The sequence below is a fragment of the Numenius arquata genome, chromosome 11, assembly GCF_964106895.1.
Source record: "Numenius arquata chromosome 11, bNumArq3.hap1.1, whole genome shotgun sequence".
Classification (NCBI taxonomy): Eukaryota; Metazoa; Chordata; class Aves; order Charadriiformes; family Scolopacidae; genus Numenius; species Numenius arquata.
This window is the reverse complement of record NC_133586.1, coordinates 43,702,488-43,721,950: the sequence shown is the minus strand read 5'-3', so window position 1 is coordinate 43,721,950 and position 19,463 is coordinate 43,702,488. Positions and strand designations below refer to the sequence as shown.

Below are 19,463 nucleotides of genomic sequence, written 5' to 3'. Positions count from 1 at the left end.
CTGGCTAAACAGCATTTCACTACATCCACGTCATTTGGTTCTCTCTTTTCCTAAGTTAAGTAGCTTTTTGTACAAAGTTACTGTAAAGGATCACCTTTTCTTTACACTTACCTATTCCTGAACCTTTCCTACCTCTGAAAATAGCCCAGCCTGCTGACTTCCATCTGCTTAATCATGCCTCATTAATAGCTACTTTGGAATGCTGAAACTAAAGCTGTGGCTGCATTTATAAATCTCATCCGGTCTTTCAGTGTTGGGCCTTTGAAGAGCAGGGTTTGTCATAGCAATTAGGATTGATGTGCTGGCAATTTCCACTAATGCTAATCAGGAGAGTGTGTTTGTGTGTGTGTCTATAAACATTAGTCTGAAATTCCTCTTACTTAACGTTAGGTTGTGTTTCCACAGTTACCCGTATTGAAAAGCTGTAATTTTAAGTGATGCCAGTAGTTAGGCTAATAATCTATTAGTGTGACCTAATCTGAATCCATATGTAGAACAGATGCTTTGGCAACTACTTGGATCTTTTGTTGCTTTGACTCAATAGCTGTATTAATGTCAAACTTTTCTTTTCATTGTCTTGCATACAATTGTAAAAATTGAATGTAATTCAGAGGCAGTGGAAGGGTCACAGCAAAGCTACGCGAGCCATTGAAGTTGGCATTTTAAAAGCCCCTTGAAGCATTTGAATGCCAGACCTGCGTGTATAACAGCTTTTGTGGTTTACAGGCATTAAAGTGCATACCCTTAATTTGTCTGTTCTTTGTGGTGGTTTTAATTGCCCTGGAGCATCTAAGGTCTGTCTCCTGTGCTGTTGGAAATGGTTACTCCTTTAGGTCTGATTAACATTTGCTCATACTCTGTTTTTAGGTCAAATGACAGACCTGATTTATGCGGAGAAAGACTTGGTACAGTCTTTAAAGGAATATATCCGAGCCGAAGAGAACAAGCTCTCTCAGATTAAAAGGTAGGGGGAGAGGTCTGCGTGATGAAGGGTGACAAAATGGCTCATCTGTGTTGAGTGACACAACACCTCTTTGTCACCACTCTGCTGCTAGATCTTGTTCGTATTTCCTCAGCTGACCAACAGTGCAATCCAGGTGACTGCCAGTGCTGCCTCTGAAGTGTCAGAGGGTTTCCACTCTGAAAATCAAAGCTTATGGTCTAGTTTCCATAAAGCTAAAAAGCTCTTGGGGTTTTATTTATGCTTGTGTTTTTTGCTAAGATAGATCAGTGTCACTCCCAGTGGTTGTGTGCTCTATCTCATTTTCTGAAGGGCAGCATGCTGAAAATTGATGGCCGAGACTCATTGCAAGTGAGATGCTTGCCCACTGTAGTAAGGTTTAAAATAATAAGCAGGGAAACAAATTTCTTTTAAAAGAAAAAGACTATTCTGATTAAAAAAATCAGTTGTACTTCACTTTATCCATGTGAAGTTGAAAGCTGGTTATGATGGCAAAAGCAGCAATAAATTGATTCTAGCTGTGTAATTAGGATGACTTAAGAAGGAAGACATGCGTTCATAAATTGGTCTGCAACTGAGGAGTACACTTCTTGTTCCAGCTGGGCTGAAAAAATGGATGTACTGACGAGCAAATCAACCTCTGATCCAGAAGGGTATCTGGCACATCCTGTGAATGCATATAAGCTGGTGAAGCGTTTAAATACTGACTGGCTGGAATTGGAAAACCTGGTTCTTCAGGATACAACAAATGGTAAGGAGTTCCAGGGAAGAAGGTATTGGTAGGAGGTAGCCTCACAACACAGTTGTTTATCCTCCTTGTGTTCCAGAAAGCTGCAAACTCAGCTGTGGTTTAAATATCACTGCCAAGTTTGTTTGAAACTTAAACTAACGACTGGCCTCTTCTTTACTGGTTACCCAAGTGGGTGAAACGTGCTACTGAAACACATCTGTCAAGACTCAAAGAAACTATTACCTGCATTTTGTTCAGCTCGTGCTGCTTGGGGCAAAGAGTGGGATATACTGGAGCAGTCAACTCTGGTAGCAGCTGTTGGTTTACACCTGGTCTTGAGCTTTATATTCCGCTAATATAAAATCTGCTTTTCCAGTCTGCCGCTTCTCTTGGCAATCATTGTTTTTTGACCGTGTTGGTCAGTAGATAAGATTTAAAAATTTAAAATATGAGAACCCATCCTGAATTGGTGAAGGAATTCATATCAGCCCCAGCATTTAACAGTTGGCAGAATGTTGGACTCAGTCTGTTGATAACAGGATAATATACAATCCTGCTATATCAAATGTTTCCAGTGCTAATCTTTGCTTTTGCATCCTGTTGTCAAAGCCTCTGCCTGAATTTGCTTCCATAGATTGCTTTTTTTAAAATGCAGGTTTATTTTTACTGGACTCCTTGAAAGTCAGGGAGAAGAGGCTATGTTTTTCAGGCAGAACATTGCATGTTTTCCGTTTCTACTCTGCATATGCTAAAGTTGAGGTACTTGGAAGTTTTTTCCAGCCAAGATTTCTACTGCCTTTTGGAATAGTCATCCTAGATGGAAATAAAATACTTGATTCTACTGAGTACTTCTGTCAATAATTCTTTTTCTAAAGGCTTCCTTTTCCAGTTCTGCTTGTTGCACGATTGGAAATGGCTGGGTAGTTTTCCTTCAGTTAATTGCCCCCCCATCTGCCCAAACAACCCTCCCATACCGCCTTGATACATTTATGCAGTGCATTTAATTTTATTTCTAAATGTTGCCTGGTTTCACCTGTCGGGTATAAAAGCCTCTTAAGGTCCTCCCCCTACTTAGGGGATCCTAGATGGGTGTCTCTGTCCCTTGAGCTGAGATTTGAAAATCTCTCATGGCTTTACAGGTTGGAATTTACAGACTTTACAGAGTCTGAAATTGCTGTCTGTGACTATGATCTGCCATTGTCTCTGGATATTGCAAGAGAACTGACGAAAGCTATTCTGTTTTCATGTTAGAAGGAGACATTACAAGAAAATTAAGATCATTAAATTCACATTGTACTTCAGTGATTGTGTGGCACGAGAAAACAGGGGGGTTTAGTTATTTATCCTTTATTTCTTGCTCATGAACTGTATTAAAACGAGACAGAAAATATTTTTTGTAACTTTAGAGCCTAATAGGAGGCTTTAAACCTGTATTATTTGAATCTCAATTCCCGAAAGAAAGCAGATGTTTCCTCTTCTTTGTTAATCTGGTGCTGATATTTATGCAAACTCTGGAAGTAACATCTTTTCCTTTTACTCCAAAGGCTTTATTGCAAATCTCACAATTCAGCGTCAGTTTTTTCCAACTGAAGAAGATGAGACAGGAGCTGCGAAGGCTCTGATGCGCCTGCAGGACACGTACAAACTGGATCCTGAAACTCTCTCTCGAGGAAACTTACCAGGTAAGTGCACAAAGGCCTTCTCTACTTAAAAAGAAGGAAGCGGTAACATCCTTAAGCTCTCAAGGTCCTTTTTCAGTAGCGAGGAAGAACCACGGTGCTGAAAGCCCACGCGGTTCAGATGCTTGAGAACATATCTACTTCAGCACATTGAGAGCAGCCTGGAGGTTATTCCCACCCAAGGCAAGGTGCCATGGTCTGCAGTGAGCAGCTCGAGTAGCAGTTTTTTTAAATTAGAATAATTACTTTAAAAGAAAATGTTGATTTTTATAATAGCACTTTCTCGTGATGCTTACTGTGTAAGCAAATACTGTGAGTGCTTCCTGTCCCCAATACCTTGTGAACCGAGGGAAGGAGCTGCTCCGTAATTTCATTTCTCTGATGGCTCTTACAAAGCTTGGCTCTGTTCTTGTTTGCTTATGGCTCTCCAGTGAGGCTCTGGTTGAATCACTTTGCTCCTGTTCTCTCTGTGAAATGGGGACTAACAGTTTTTGCCACAGAGAGATATTTTGGAAAGTACATAGATATATTGGGATGCTTCAGTGTTTTGGAAGCTGAGTCCTGATAAATCTTTGTTGCTGCTGCATACGAGAGACTTACTGAAAGAGGTTATGGTTGGAGTAACACACTATTTATGAACTTAATGGGCATCATTAGAGTGTGGGTAGATGAGTTGACAAAACAGGTTTAGTTATTATATGTAGGTTATTAACAGTGAATTTAAAATTAAGTCTTATCTGTGCATCTGCTGAGCAGGAGCAACTGGAAATCCGTGCACGGTGACAGTCAAATGGATATCCAGTTTGTCTAAATAACAATCAGCTTGCTTATGCACAAATATACATCTCCAGTAAAGAGCAAACAACCTAATTCTGCATATAGTCAGGCTTCCCTGATCGTCTAACAGTTTTAACTTGTAGGTTCAGTAAAATCCGTTAAGCTGTTAGTCTGCTCTGCCTTTGTCTACGACAGGAAGCACAACAGCTTAACACTGGAATTGCTATGTTAAGCTTCTCTTGGTTTCCAAAGGAAAATGCCACAGAATGTAATCTTTAGAATGTAATCTTTAGTTCTGAGGTGATCAGTTGAATACAGAACCTGAAAAATTGTCGAAGCATTGTCATTTAAAAGCCTTTTTGGATGATAAAAGCATGTGTTTTCAGATATTCCTCAATTCTGTGTATTTGAAGGCAAAGTTGCTTCTGTGTGGATTGCTTAAAGCTATCTTTTTGTTTTTAGGAACAAAATACAGATCCTCTTTGACAGTAGGCGACTGCTTTGGTATGGGGAAGACCGCTTACAATGATGGAGACTACTATCACACAGTACTCTGGATGGAACAAGCCCTAAAACAACATGATGAGGGGGAGGATACAACAGTCAGCAAAGTGGAGATCCTAGACTATCTCAGCTATGCTGTTTTCCAGTTTGGGGACTTACACAGAGCCATGGAGCTTACCAGGCGTCTGATATCCCTTGGTAAGAACAAAAAACCTGCTATTTGAGTGCTGGGGAGTGTTGCCAGCAACAGAGCCAAGAGCAGTCATGGCCCATCTATATTGGTGAGCTGAGTGGAAGGATAATCCTGCCAGATGACTTGCAATAAACATAGGTCCTGGAAAAAAAACCCTACCAGTCTACTTATACATGAAGTATCTTTAACAAGCTGTCTTATAGTCCATGCTCTTATTACTCCAAGACCAAACGTGTGTCTCTGCGCCCGTGTGATTTGCTTCAGTGTACTGAGATGATGTATTTGGTACTGGTTAAAGCCTGGGTTGACTTAGGCAGCGCTGGATCTTCTGTAAAGTCTGACTGACTACACATATTCCCCTTTACTCCTCAGTATAGATACTCTTTGCCAGAATAACACTTTGCCTGAGATCTCAAAGTATTTATTTCTGAATATTCAGAACAGATTGAGTTTCTTCAAACCTCCTTTTATCTCTGGTCTGTTTCTAGCTTTCTCTTGAGTAAGCAAATAAGCATCGCTTCCTATTCAGCTTTGCCTAGTTCCTGCATTAGAAAGGTTTATCCTCTCCAATTAACATCTACTGTGTTATGTATTTGTATGTTTTTTCAATCAGCTGTTCTTAATTTAGATGTTAGCTGCATCCTGGGAGTGGGTGAAGCCTTTCTGTTGAAAAATATGTATCAGTCTAATTTTCTGCAGGCACAGGAATTCATAGATTAAAATTGACAAGGATATGAATATGTGTTGGATCTAGCTCCCTCTGCAGTAATAAGGTTTAGCACTGATAGCAGAATGCAAATCTTTATCAGCACCAAACAGTGGAACAGACTTGGCAGTCCCTTCTGGGAGCAGCAGCTTCCTCTGCCCTGGGCTCAACTTCCTTATCTGGCCATTATTAGCCCATGCTCTAATGAGTGGTTACTTCTGTGGCCTTCTGGGTTAGTTAAATAAGATAAACACAATAACCTTGGCAGGGTCATAAGGGAAAGAAGCTGTTCTAGGTGTCCAGAAACACTTCGCAGTGGACAAGGAGTTATTCCTTAGTTAAGGAGGACCTTTACCACCTGCTTAGTGGTGGTAAAGATCTATTGATGGTGTTCCTAGATCTTACACCCATTTTTAAAACGGGTAGTTCCCAGAGTCCTCCTTTCTACCAACTTGTCAGCCTCACCTCTGTGCTATGCTAAGGCATGTAGAGGACAGGGAGGCGATTCGAGACAGCCAGCATGGCTTTACCGAGGGCAAGTCCTGCCTGACCAACCTGGTGGCCTTCCATGATGGAGTGGACAAGGGAAGAGCTACAGACGTTGAGAGAAAAGGAGGGATGTGAAGACAAAAAAACTCCTACTCCTTTTTTTTCCTGAAATACAAGTTTTGTCATAGGTCCTCCCAGAAATGATTCTTTCACAGATTATGCCTATCTTCCCTCTGCAAAGACAGAAACTTCCCAGTGCTGGTTTTCAGTGCCAATGCCTTTGGTTACCTGATAATGCTTTAGAAAGGGGAGAATTATTGCTGTGTCTTGATACAAAGACTAGTTTGTATTAACAGTTCCTGAGACTGCATAAATCACTGGTTCTGTCTGTTTTTCTCTCAATGAAGACAGTACTCATGAGAGAGCAGGCAGTAATCTGCGGTACTTTGAGAAATTGCTGGAGAAAGAGAGAGAGGAGAAGGAGAAAGAGAGCTCAGTGAACAAAACCATGATGACGACAGAACCAGTGGTGCAAAGTGGTGCCTACGAGAGGCCTCTCGACTACTTGCCGGAGCGTGACATCTATGAAGCCCTTTGCAGAGGTGAAGGGGTAAAAATGGTAAGAGAAAGGCAAGGCTTTCCCAACTCTGCTGCCTTTGTGTAAGGGTGATGAAGCTTGCTGGGAGGCATTAAGTTTTGTATTCTGTGAAACTGGTGGTTTTTTGTTTGTTTTTTTTTTTTTAAAAAAAATTAAGTCTAGTTCTGCCCAGGCTGAGATTTCTACCTTATGTCTTGGCCTCTCTATCTTTGGCTGTTAATCCTAGACAGAAAAAAGCTCTGAACTGTACTTCTTAAAGGTTGTTGAAAACTGATTCTCCTCAACCATTTCAATTGCTGGCTGTCCCGATATACTGGGAGGCTTTTTCCACTGAGAGCTGGTTGTGCATTTCCTCTTCTTTTGCATCTTAAAGGCTTGTCCTTCTGGGGTGACTTGTGTTGACCAACCAGTCTCCAGTACCTCTCAACAAATGTGGCTTTAACTCTCAGTGCAGGGAAAGGAGTCCATTTATTCCATCTGCATAGACTTAATTATAAGAACCAGAATTTTTACAGCTAGCTGTTTGTGTAGTTATTTGCTTAATCTGTAAGCTATTATAGTTTAACTCTGCTAAAGGTCAGTGTTTCAGTAGTTGCTCAGTGGTATCTTGAGTGGCATATGTTGGGTTTTTTTATTTGCAGTAAATTGCAGAATCGCTTATGCTTACCTCTTAAATCTGCCAGTTGGCTGATGACTTTTCCAGCGTGCGTGGAATGAAGCCCACTTTGGTTTTTGTCTTGCCTGTTTTAAGCTCATGGAAAGTGAGCAAACAATGTTTTGTTTGGCGTTTTGTTTCAGACACCTCGAAGACAGAAAAGGCTGTTTTGTAGGTACCATGATGGAAACAGAAACCCTCACCTGCTCATAGCACCCTTTAAGGAAGAAGATGAATGGGACAGCCCTCATATTGTACGATACTATGATGTCATGTCTGATGAAGAAATTGAGAAGATTAAACAACTGGCTAAGCCAAGGGTAGGTTTCCCCTCTTCATTTCACTAATGACTGCTAATTCCATGCTTTAATCTGTTAGCAAAGACTAGGCAAAGACTTTGAAAGATCTGGTTTCATGCTACAGATGATACACTCCAGCTGTGAGCCGAAGGGGAACAATTTTGAAATTCCCTGGTGATGTAGGACCATAGAGCCCAGGCTGCTGTGAAGGTATTTATGCATTGTTCCATTTAATTAGGCAAAGTTCTCAGTAAATGGCAGAGAAACCTTTTAGGAAACCAGGAACTAGACCTGAAAAGGTAGGTAGGTGACTGGCTTACAGTGGTGGGAGTAGGTGTCCAAACTTCAAAACAAAATTAAAGCCCCAATCCCAACAGAAGTGGGAAGAAACAATGGGGTTTTAAGTTGTGCTAGAAGAATATCTAGATGTTTGGATTTTTTGCCACAGGAAACCTGGAATCCACAGCTTCTGTTTTAAACCATAGTAGAGACCTGCACAGAAGCAGGCGCTTCAGATGCAGTGGTGCATCCAGGAGTGCAACTGCGGTGTCCTCCTGAAGCCACACACAGCTCATCGGGAATAACGTGATACAGCTAACACAGACTGGAGAAATCATTTGTGCTCTTAAGTAATTCCTCATCTGGGACTTGGGAAGGATGGAGTACTTGTAAGGTAGAATGCACGTTGCAGTTGTTCTCCCAGAGCACTTTAGATGTGACGTTTCCGCCTCGATAGCTGGCTGTTGGGCAGCAGAGATGCAAATGTGACAGCCTTGGTGTACCAAGTGTAGATCCAACTCAAAGGCAGCAGCTTTGAGTGGGGACCCTTGTTTTGAGCAATACCTCCACACAAAAAAGCAGTTACCTAGTGTAACTAGTAATGACCTCTTCTGATTTTTCTAGAGGTGGAAGTTCCAGTCTGTTTCCTTTCTGGCAAAAAAACCCACAAAAACCCACAAAACCTATGGCAGTGTGAGGTCAGTAGTAGATGCTACACCTTCCTTTTCTGTCAGGTCTGATAAGCATCTAAAACTAAACTCTTCTATTTTTATAGATGAATGGTTCATTTTAGCACTCTTCTAGCTACTAAAATTCCAGTCAAGAATTACTCTTCTGTATGTATTTCTAAATGTAAACTTAAATAGTTAGAAACAGATTGAGAAACTGATGCTTCCTAAGAACATTAATAATTTGGGATGTTTGTGGAGCTGGACTTCTGTGACTACCAGCCAACTATGGGAGTGTTGGCAGAACACTCCTGTCTCAGTGAGGACTCTCACCTCCATACATGGAGACTTTTTCCTATTACATCATACTATAAAACTTCAAGAGCTTCAGATAAAATGGAAACATTCAAATAGAGCATATCACTTAATGTATTTTATCAAATTAAGCACACTCTAAATAAGACACCTATTAATTTTTTTTATTAATTTTCCCTTTTTGTTCAAAGTTTTATGGAAAGTCTTAAGTCTCGCTCACTGAATTTTGTTTATATTACTAATGTCAGAGGAATTCTTCATATAAGCTATATACTGTAGAAGTGGGATCAGTCCCTGTAAGAGTAGACAAATACTGTAGTCTTAAGATTCAGAGGAAAGTTTTCAATTAAAACAAAATGAACCAAACAACCATTTTCTTATAGCTTATTTTTTTTAAATCAGTCTATAGCTCAGCTGCAGGACCGGCTCTAAATTCTGCAGTACTACTGAAAGAATGGAAAATGCAAGTCCTGTGATGAGATAGTCCTTAATAAATATAGCTTAATTTCAGCCAGGAAATTTCAGTTCGTAATCATGGGAGCTTTCAGACAGAACCCTGAAGTAGTGTGTTAGTTTTGGGCTCAGAAAGATGAGCACTTTCTTTGTTCTAAAATGCATTTGTAAGAAATTTCTACTTTTGGGTCCAAGCCCTTTAACGTTATCTGCCGTTTACGCTTGCCAATATTTTTGGGTTTTTTGTAGAGAAACAACATCTGTACGTGTTTGAGAGAAGCTGTATTCAAGTTGGGTTTTCGTGCTTGTTTTGCAAAATGCAATTGCTTTTACTCTGGTTCCAAAAAGTAGTTCCAACTTTTCAGGCAATACATCAGAGCTGACTGGGAAGGGTCAAGAAAATTCTTAACTTTACTGGTGTGGAGAGAACTGGGACAGGTCTCCATGAAAACACAAGAACTTTATTCCCAAAATTCTGGGTGTTACCTGCAGTGCAGCCATGCCTGAAGAGGTGAAAATAGGGCATGGAGGGGGGCACTTGAATATCTTTGAAATTCCAGAGGGAAAGCCAAGGGAGTGCATGCTAAACTAAACACAGATTCTAAGAGGGAGACTGGATGAAGCTTCTGACTGATCCAGTGTGTTATGATTCTTCAAAGCCCAGAAAATGCATTTTATAAGGCTGCTTGAGGCCTCACGTTTATCAGTGGGTTGTACCAAGGGAGTTATAGATTGTATGTCTTGAATAAAGAAGCCTGCCTATCAGAAAGAGGAGATGTGGAATAACATGAATGCAGTCAGGCTTATTTTAGTTCTGATTTATTTAGATCAAATGCTAGGGGCAGAAATCAAGTGAGTGTATATAAGCTTGAAAATGGCAGCAGAATGAAACGTTTGGGAAGCTAAATTATATACCCAAAGCTATGCTTCGTTGTACAAGTGAAGAACAACATTCAGTCAGCCTGGCTCTTCTTTTATGATTTATGCAGGAGAAATCTGGAATAAAATAACAGTGAGTCAGAATTGCAGGAAGAGCTATGCCAAGAACTCTTGTGTAGGGACAAGACAGCTGACATGGATTGTGAAGCTGGCTGCAGACTTACTTGAGGAAAAATGAGGGAAATAATGACTGCATGCTCTGAAGAAAATGCAAGTAAAAAGGCTTTCTCTGACCTATAATTAAGTGGAAGGAAGGAGGCATGATTTAATGTGTCTGTGGTTTGCAGGAGTTAAATTTAAATGCGGTCTGAGTTTACAGTCAAAGAAAGGAGTGTCTCAGTTCTTGTTCTCAGCTGCAAGTCTAAAACCAAAGGGATCTGTTGTGTGTTGTTAACAGTACTCTATCGCTTTGGAACCACAGCAAATCTGACTGGTTTTGCCAAATTCCACATTTTTCCTACAAATATGGTGATGCAGCCTAACGGTGATGAAGCATTATTCACTGTAAAATGTATAGGTGAACTGTGCTTTTGCGGAGTTACCTTCATAATGGAGTAACATTATCTCAAACTGTCCCTGTGAATTAGAAGTTCTGAGGCATCTTCCAACTGGAAAATCTGAGCAGTGTGATGTTGAGAGTTGCCCTCAGGAGTTTTCTCCCATTGTGGATTTGCCTGCCCCGTAACTTCCTAATTTGTAACTCATTCTGTAGACGTTTTCACTTGTTTTTCATCTAAGAGTGAGGTTGGGTTTTTTCAGTCCATGTAAGGAGCAGGCTGATTAAATTTATGGAGTATCCAGTGATTCTCTCTTTGCCAAGAACTTGGGCTTCATATGTTGTTAACTTTTGTTGTTGTTCCCTCTTGCTAATATTGACTCCAGCTGTTTAAAAAAATACCTTCAAAACCTGTTCAGTACTTGTGCATTTAATGAATATCATGACTTGTGCAGTCAGTCAAATTCTTTTTCCAGGATCAAATGTGGGTGATGGATTGCACTTGTGTTTCTGCATGTACTGGTTTAGCATGAAATCGGAACAAACTCTAGGTTGGAGCTATAACTTTCATCCAGTGATATATTGAAGTTGGAAAAATCAGGTGTTGATTTTGGTTAAGATGAGAGAAATTTTTTTCTAACCTGTAGCTGATGTGTTTCTTCCCCCTTGGGATTTTTTTTTTGACACAGCTGGCACGAGCCACAGTACGAGATCCCAAAACCGGTGTCCTTACAGTGGCCAGCTACAGGGTATCAAAAAGGTAAGCACAGAGAAGAGTTTAGCTTTAAGGTTTTTGTGCTTAACAGCTGGAAACTTGAACCGCTTTGTGTGTAGCAAAAGCTTGCACAACAAATGCATGGTAAATGGCTCTTTAAGCCATCTGACTGAGGGCAGGAGAATCCTTCTGCCTTGGAAAATGGGTCATTGTGGTTGGTATTCCGAAATATCCGTGTTTCAATCCTTCCCTTATTCCAGCTCATGGTTGGAGGAAGATGATGATCCCATTGTGGCCAAGGTGAATCAACGAATGCAGCAGATCACGGGGTTAACAGTGAAAACAGCTGAACTGTTGCAGGTTGGTACATTTGTCTCATCTGGTTGCATCCTGGGAAAATTAGCTGTTGGTTGGGATGGTCTGGTGCTTATGCAGCTGTAAAGTAAGAGAAGTGGTGCTTTTCAGCTACTTTCAGCCTTCTGTGTTCCTGGATAGACATATGTATGTAACAAATCATACATGTGTGACACAATCCAATTCTAGGCTGTGGATCTCCTAGTTTGGCCACATGTACTAGAGAAATACACGTACGTGGCTTCCTTCTCTTCAGAGGAGGTAAAACTTGCTGCTAATTCATGTTAAACAGGCTCTTGTAGTGATAAGTGCTGCCATTGAGAAGTGTCTGGTACTGAGAAATACTCTCAGTGAAACCCTTAAACTAGGAAAGGGAAAGAACACTCAAGTTGTTTCTCATCCATATATCTCATTTCTGGCAATCTAAAGAGAGATTTAGTGTGCTGTAGATAATAATCTTGCCGCAAAGCGCTGTTTCTCAAAGCATGTTTTAGGTCTCTGAGGGCAAATGTTATCTTCTGCAGAAGTCACCTGCAGTTCAGTGGATGTTTGTTCCCTTCTTCCATGCTGTAGGTTGCCAACTATGGGATGGGAGGACAGTATGAGCCACACTTTGATTTTTCTAGGGTAAGTTCACACTTTTGATTATTTCTTGGTGGGGAGAGGGGAACAGGTTGTTTTGAGAGAAAACTGTTGAAACTGTTTTCTGTTAAAACACTTAACGTATAGCCCTGTTGCATGGATGGATTGTGACTTTTGAAAAGCCTTTGCACTGCCCTCTCTGAAGCTGGAAGTTCAAGAGAACAATGAACAGATCTGACTGCCTGCTTATCTTTGTCACCTTGGTTCCTTGCACAGTATAGAGACACTAAAAGATACTCATGCAGCACTCGAATATGCTCTTTCCATTACTTTATTAGCAAACTGAAGTCTGCAAGCCCTGGGTTGTGACTCCCTGTTGTTCCATTTGGCTTCTGAATTCAGCACTTTGCAGGAGCTGGCTGAGCAGATGTCCCTTTGCTTCCTTCCAAAAAAGTAGCCATTATGGAAATTTTTATGGGTCATACAGTCCTTCTGGCAAAGCCCTTGGTGCGGGGGCAGCTATAGGGTCTGAGGAGTGTTTGTTGGATCCGTGTTTAGGACGGCAGCGCTACAGTGAGCAGCATGTGTGGCTGGTGGCTGCTGGGTCCCCACTAGGCACTAGAGGGCTCTACCTGGCAGATAACAGCTCTGGTTTGCTGCAAATGGGAAGAAAAGAGGAACAGGTTCTTAATTGTTACCATAAAACAGTTTATGAACATGCTAATCATGCTAAAGAGCTATGGTGATTGGTAATTTCAACTATAAAATCCATCTGATGCCTTGGTTTCCAGTAGAACTGTGGTATTTCAATGGAATCTCACTAAATTCAGGTTGTTGCAGTGGTTTTACCTGGTAGAAGGGGTTGCTGTAGCCGGAGCGCAACCCAATTATTGAGTGCGGAATTGAAGCCACTCTACTTAGCACTGTTTAAAAAAATAAAAATAAAAAAATCCTGTACTTCAGCACTGTGGAACCTCATATTCATTAGCTTTGGGCTGGTGAAAGAATTTTCCTGTTAACTTTAAGACTGCTTCGTTTCCTGAGTCAAGCAGATGCTCTTAAATTCTCTTCAAAACCTTTGAACTCCAGGACCTCAGCCATCAAATTGGCCGGTATGGACTTTGCTTTTGGATTAGGCAGCTGGGGCAGAGATCCACTTGGAACATAGCCTTGGCTGCGGTCCTCAGCTGAGACAAGGCAATGGCAGAATTTGCCGTGGTTCTTGGACTGGTCCTCCAGGCTCTCTGTGCATCACAGATCTCAGTATTGAAATACTATTGGAGTTCAGAAATGCACGGCTGGACCTGGGTTTGGCAGCAGTGGCAGAAACCAGGGAATCCCCTCTATCTCAGTGCTCTTATGTTGGCTCTTTTGGATTCAATTTGCATTGGGTTTTTTTCATGAACCCACTTCAGGAAAGACCTTTATTTCTTGAAATATACTTCAAGTAGATTGTACCATAACATCTTAGAGATGGTTTTTCTTGCTGTTTTTCTTCTCTAATACTGATTTATGCCTTAAAGATTATTGTTTTTGTGTACAAAAGTGCACCTTAATGTCGCCTGGCTGAAATTACTTCCTGCCTATCAGCAATGTAAATAAACTTCTAATTGCGTTTTTTTTGAAGGGAGGAGAGCCACATTGTGGTATCCTAGATGTTCTTTCTGCTTCTAAACTGGCACCAATGTGGTCTCATACTTCACCGAATGAAACTCAAAATGTTTCCTACCGATTAAAGACAACTTGATGTTTTTGATGTGGTCCTTAGTTCTAAAAAGGCAACCGCCTGAAAATTCATTATTGCTATTTGCCTGCTGGCAAAAAAAACATTTTCCTGTCTAATGACAATTTCTTTGAGTCACTACTACATTTTCGAGAATCTAGTGTGTTATCTAAAGCCCACTGAAGATGAGGGTTTTTCATATTCATCTCAGTTGTTGATTTTGGATCAGTGTTGAGTACAGTAATGGCCTGGTGTTAACTTTGCTTGGATAAATCTGTGCCACAGGCCCTGAAAACATCGCTTCTACTCTGCCCTAAGAATTGCTTTGGTGCTATTTCTCCTTAGAGCATCTGAGTGCTACGTGCATGCAGTTATGGCTACAATTTGTAATGGCTTCAATGTTGCCCCGTGTCAATTATCCCCTTTCTATCCCAACTCTTTAAACTGGGCTTGAGGATCTCTCTGCAGAGCTACACGTGTGTCACTCTAGTGTGACCCCGTTTGGAATTTGGGTTAAAGTTGTTGTCTGTTACAGCGACCCTTTGACAGCACACTCAAATCGGAAGGAAATAGGCTAGCGACGTTTCTTAACTATGTAAGTACCTCTGTTTGTCTGCTGTCTGTGAGCTTGAAGTTTGCAGTTACTCTCATTTAATTTTATAGAAAGATGAGCCAGATGCTTTCAAGCGGTTAGGGACTGGAAATCGTGTGGCCACTTTTTTAAACTATGTAAGTATGATGATCCTTGCATTGAGTGTAACTTTAGCAGCATCTTGTTTACAGCTTGTGCAGTTGGTTATTTGTTAGAGATTCCCTGGCATCTGGAAGTAGGGATTTCATTATTCGTGCAGCATCAGGTGCTGTCCCATCTGAGTTGATAGAATTCTGGTGGTATTTAACCTCAGAGCAGAAGATTTGAATATTGGGCCCAGCTTCCCCTTTTGGCCACTCTGCTATGAAATATTCAACTTGATTGGATTTCTGTTGGTAGGAGAGGAGAACTTGGTTTATTTCTCAAAGATGAGTTCCCAGGGACTCCTCATGTGCTGCGCTGTTCGAGAACCTGACTGAGCTCTTTATTGTGAGACAGTCACGTTCTTCCACCATGGTTTGACAGCACTTGATGCTGTGGTCTGTCAGCCTCCATTTTTAGCTGTTTGTCAAGGCTAGAGTTACTCTGGTGTCGCTGTCGCTTCAGCGAATGGAGGAGACATAGCTAATAAACTCAGTGCAACTGGGTTACAAATGCAGAATTAAAAAGATTCATTAATTGCATGTATTCATTGTACAGCCTACAGACCATGTACACTGGAATCATAAACAGAATTGCCACTGATACTAGCAGCCGAACGTTTTCACAGTGGTCTTCTGCCAACGTTTTATCTATCAAACTATACTTACTGTATCAGTAATTAGATTGCCTAATCTATTATGTCTAACTTCTAAGTGATACAACTTCAGATTTAAAATTCTCTGATAAAATGTTTATGGCTGAGCTGGTATTTTGAGTGTGAAATGCAGCTCAAAACAGAACCAGAAATGCTTTCAACCTGATATGGCGGGGGAGGAAATAATCCCCAAAACTAGAATTGGAATAAGATAAGTAGCTGTGAAATCGTCTGCTGCTGAGAGGCTTTAATTTTAAATTATCTGTCTGGATTTTGTTTGCTTCTCAGACTTTTGGGCAAGTCTTGGTTTAGAGTGAATGATAGTCTCTGCCGGTTGTACATGGTCAAAGGTGATTTACCCTTGTGTGTCCCATGTAGAACGTATCATACACGTACCAATGCCCTTACTAAAAAGAGTGGTTGTGTTGCTAAGACGTAGGTATTAACTTGCAAAGTCGCATGCACGTGCTTTCTAGTTGGAAGGGGCAAAAACCTGTGCACCTGTGGCATCTTATGCCCTTTTATTGTAGGTACCAAGCAGGAGGACACCAGAGGGGTAATAACATCTGCTTTAAACAGAAATCCAAGTTACAATAGAGAATGTGGGGACTTGGGGAGTGGATTTATAGTAGTTCTGCTGTTTAAATTTGGTGGGAGCTGGATCTGACCCATTTGTTTCTTCTAATTAGCATCTGATCAAAAAGTCTCTGAAATCAGTGGAAAGACTTTCTAATTTTTTAATGGGAGTATTTCCAGGATCTTCATTGGGTTTCAGATTGAGTCTAAAATTTATAGTGAATCCATCATTACTGATGAATTCAATAGGGTTAAATTCAGTCCAGTGTAGAAGGGCAAAGCATAAAGATACATGCTTTTCTGTAGAGTCACGTAGCTGTTTGTATTGAAGCTTGAGATGCGTAAAGCCCTTGAAGTGGCGTAACATCACTGGTGAACAGCACAGAAACAGGGCAGAGAGTGAGGTTTTCTCTTCTTGTAGAGTTTTTGAAGTGGTTGACCAAGATGCATAAACTAAATTATGTTCCAAAGACATGGTTTCAATTTATGAGGAAACATGTGGTTTAACAGACACTTGTTTTCCTAATTGGATCATAAAGTGGAATGAAATTCTTGAAGCCGCCTTGCTCTGAAGTCCTCTCCCTTGTTCTAGAGTACGAGCTTATTAACGCTGCAGGTCCACAGCTCCTTCTGGCTGATTGTTTGTGCAATAGATGATCTATATCTAGACGAAGTGCTGAACAAAAGCCCTCAGCTGAAATAAAAGCCTTCGATAGCAGGTACTGTGACCTGTGCAGTTCGTGCTGGTTGAGGTGCCTCCCTTCCTCATCAGGGCCTCTTGTAGAGGTGCAAGTAGAAATCTGTTTCTGGTAGGGGCTTGGGGCACTTTATGGGACTGAATGTACAAAAAACATTGTAAACGGACAGTTTGTGGACTTTGTTTTCTCAGATGAGTGATGTAGAAGCTGGAGGAGCTACAGTTTTCCCCGATTTTGGGGCAGCAATATGGCCCAAGAAGGTAAAGTCCGTTTACTCATCTCTACTCTGGACATGGCTGAATTAATAAAGTGGGACTAAAGGAGTTTTTTTTACGTGCTATGAGTGGTGGGCTATGTTAAAATGTTTCATAAAAGCCTGTAGCTGAATTCATAGGCACTTCCTCCCACCCCCCTTCCTGTAATGTGAATAATTATATTGACTAATTACTGACTAATCCAGATCTGATTTCACTTTTCAGGGAACAGCAGTGTTTTGGTACAACCTTTTCAGAAGTGGCGAAGGTGATTATAGAACGAGGCATGCAGCTTGCCCGGTACTAGTAGGGTGTAAATGGGGTAAGTAATGCTGCTTTAGGAACAAAACCTGAGGGAAAGGTTGTGTGTATGCAAAGCTGACAATATACTGAACCCTTAAAACAGCATTTAATAACCTGGATGTTGCCCTTTTAATTATTGGAGTCATTTGGCGATAATGAAAACTTCCACCATCGGTATCATGTAGTATTAAGCAGCTATTTTGTTCAGCTGTAACTTTTTTTAGTGACAATGACATCACAAAGTGTGTAAGAATGTCACTGGGCTCGTGCGGTGTGTCAGGATCGGGATGACTCTAATTCTCATTTGACTAGAATCAGGTCTGTTCCTACAAAGCCTTGGTGTAGTAACTGTAAAAGGAGGCGAGCTCCCTGTAAAGTAAATGTGTCTGGAGATTGGGAGTTTCTTCCAGCTGCTGAAAGCTTCTCAAGCTTCACGTCATCCATTCCCCATCCCACCTCCTCCAGCCTCCAAGGTATTCCCCTGCAGTGCCAGAGCTATAAATGATACCAGACCCAGAATATGCTGCTCTGTTACTGTTGGTCCCAGAATTGTGCAATTGGAAAGATCCTTTCTTCCCCAGCCCTTTGAATCTTCCTGTGTCTTTCCCATTGGATGAGTAGAGGAGGATAAGTGGGGATCCTCAGACTGAGAGATGAGATTTTACGTGAAGTACCAGTCTGTGTTGTGGTGATACATGCACTGGGTATATGGTAATAACTAATCTCACGTCCTTGTTCCACAGTTTCAAACAAATGGTTTCACGAAAGAGGAAACGAGTTCTTAAGACCTTGTGGGAGAACAGAGGTTGACTGAAACCTAACCTGCTGCAAGCCTTTGCTTCTCTGTCTCCTTTTCTACTGGTGGTTCTTCCAGTTCATTTCTAAGAAATGATCCATCTTTTTCTCCAAGAGTCCTGGCACTTTACCCAAAAAAGGATGACAAAATATGTAACACCTGTGAAAGAAAGTAAATGGCATTATACACATACTTGTGTTTCGGTTGCTGTTATTTCCATGTCCCCCCAGCCCCCCATCATCATTTCATCTGCCTCCCACCCTCCCAGCTTTCTCTGTACTGGTGGTGCAAACAGTGCTGTGGGCGATTCGGTGTGTTTGGGTGCCTGGTCTTGTGCCTTTTGTACCTCAGAAGATTTAGATGTTAAATATTTCTTTGAACCAAAGGAATTTTTTTTTAAGTTTTGTGTACATGTTGATTTTATTGTATTTCTATGGATCACAAGTTTTGAAACAAAAATAAATGTTCTTTCCGTAAAGTGATTCTCTATTTTGTGTCCTTAATAGGTCTATCAGTGCTTGGGTTTTGGGAGCAGTGGGCCTTTACTTTTCCCTTTATTGAGGGCCTGTTGCTTTGTTGCCCTTTTTCTGTAAAAAACACGTCATGGTTTTGGACGGGGTTTTATTTAAGGGTCCAGCTCGTGACACAGAACTGTTGCACCTTCCACTGAAGCTGGGAAGTTTAATTTGTGTATTGAAACTGTAATGTATTACACTTATGAAAAGCCTTTCCCTGGGGTACTATCTATTTTTGATGCAATTACAGAAATCTAAAGCCTTTTGAGACTTTCAACAGTCTTGACAATTGTTGATTCTGAAAGTATCTAAAAGTGTTTCCGGTGAAACACTGCATTTTTACCGCAGGAACACTTGGTCTGGCAGCGCTCAGCACCTTCTGAAGTCAGCAGGATGGCTTGCAAGCAAATCTTAATCTGCTTTTGTAGACTGGAGCAGGGTTTTGTCTTGCCCTTCAGACAAGCTGCGTATAGTCGTGCCCTTTGAACACTGGGATTCAGATTCTCCTTTGCCTTTTTGCTTCATCAGTGTGTGTGTGTAGTGGCCACAAGCCATTGCACGTAGGACAGTGTTGTCTGTGAGTGAAAGGAAATCCCATTCCTGAGTGACAATTCCAAAGAAATGACAATAATAATAATAAAAAATAGGCCAAGTTATGGAGAAATAGGCAAATGTAGAACCATGCTGTTAGTACCAGAGTGTTGTGTCGATATGACACTGTGCAGGGTGGATTAGCTTCAGGCCATTTCTGGTGTGAGCATGACTTTGTGGGAATATTGGGTGGCTGCAAGTGAACTTAAAGCAAAAAACGGTAATGG

General features: G+C 41.1%; 1 protein-coding gene across 2 annotated transcripts in view; it reads left to right on the top strand.

The window, feature by feature from the left end:
• Positions 1-18,611, top strand: part of P4HA2 (prolyl 4-hydroxylase subunit alpha 2) — a 28,151-nt gene extending 9,540 nt beyond the window's left edge. The window contains exons 4-16 of one of the 2 annotated variants that reach the window (XM_074155658.1): positions 868-964; positions 1,561-1,712; positions 3,236-3,373; positions 4,610-4,849; positions 6,447-6,658; positions 7,436-7,612; positions 11,431-11,501; positions 11,717-11,816; positions 12,384-12,437; positions 14,779-14,844; positions 16,969-17,037; positions 17,257-17,353; positions 18,078-18,611. In XM_074155658.1, the coding sequence (XP_074011759.1) occupies positions 868-964; positions 1,561-1,712; positions 3,236-3,373; positions 4,610-4,849; positions 6,447-6,658; positions 7,436-7,612; positions 11,431-11,501; positions 11,717-11,816; positions 12,384-12,437; positions 14,779-14,844; positions 16,969-17,037; positions 17,257-17,353; positions 18,078-18,148 (1,544 nt within the window). In that variant the 3' untranslated portion in view covers positions 18,149-18,611. Of the gene's footprint in view, positions 1-867; positions 965-1,560; positions 1,713-3,235; positions 3,374-4,609; positions 4,850-6,446; positions 6,659-7,435; positions 7,613-11,430; positions 11,502-11,716; positions 11,817-12,383; positions 12,438-14,650; positions 14,711-14,778; positions 14,845-16,968; positions 17,038-17,256; positions 17,354-18,077 lie in introns of both variants that reach the window. The other variant, XM_074155659.1, reaches the window with a different exon arrangement.
• Positions 18,612-19,463: the final 852 nt, after the last annotated feature.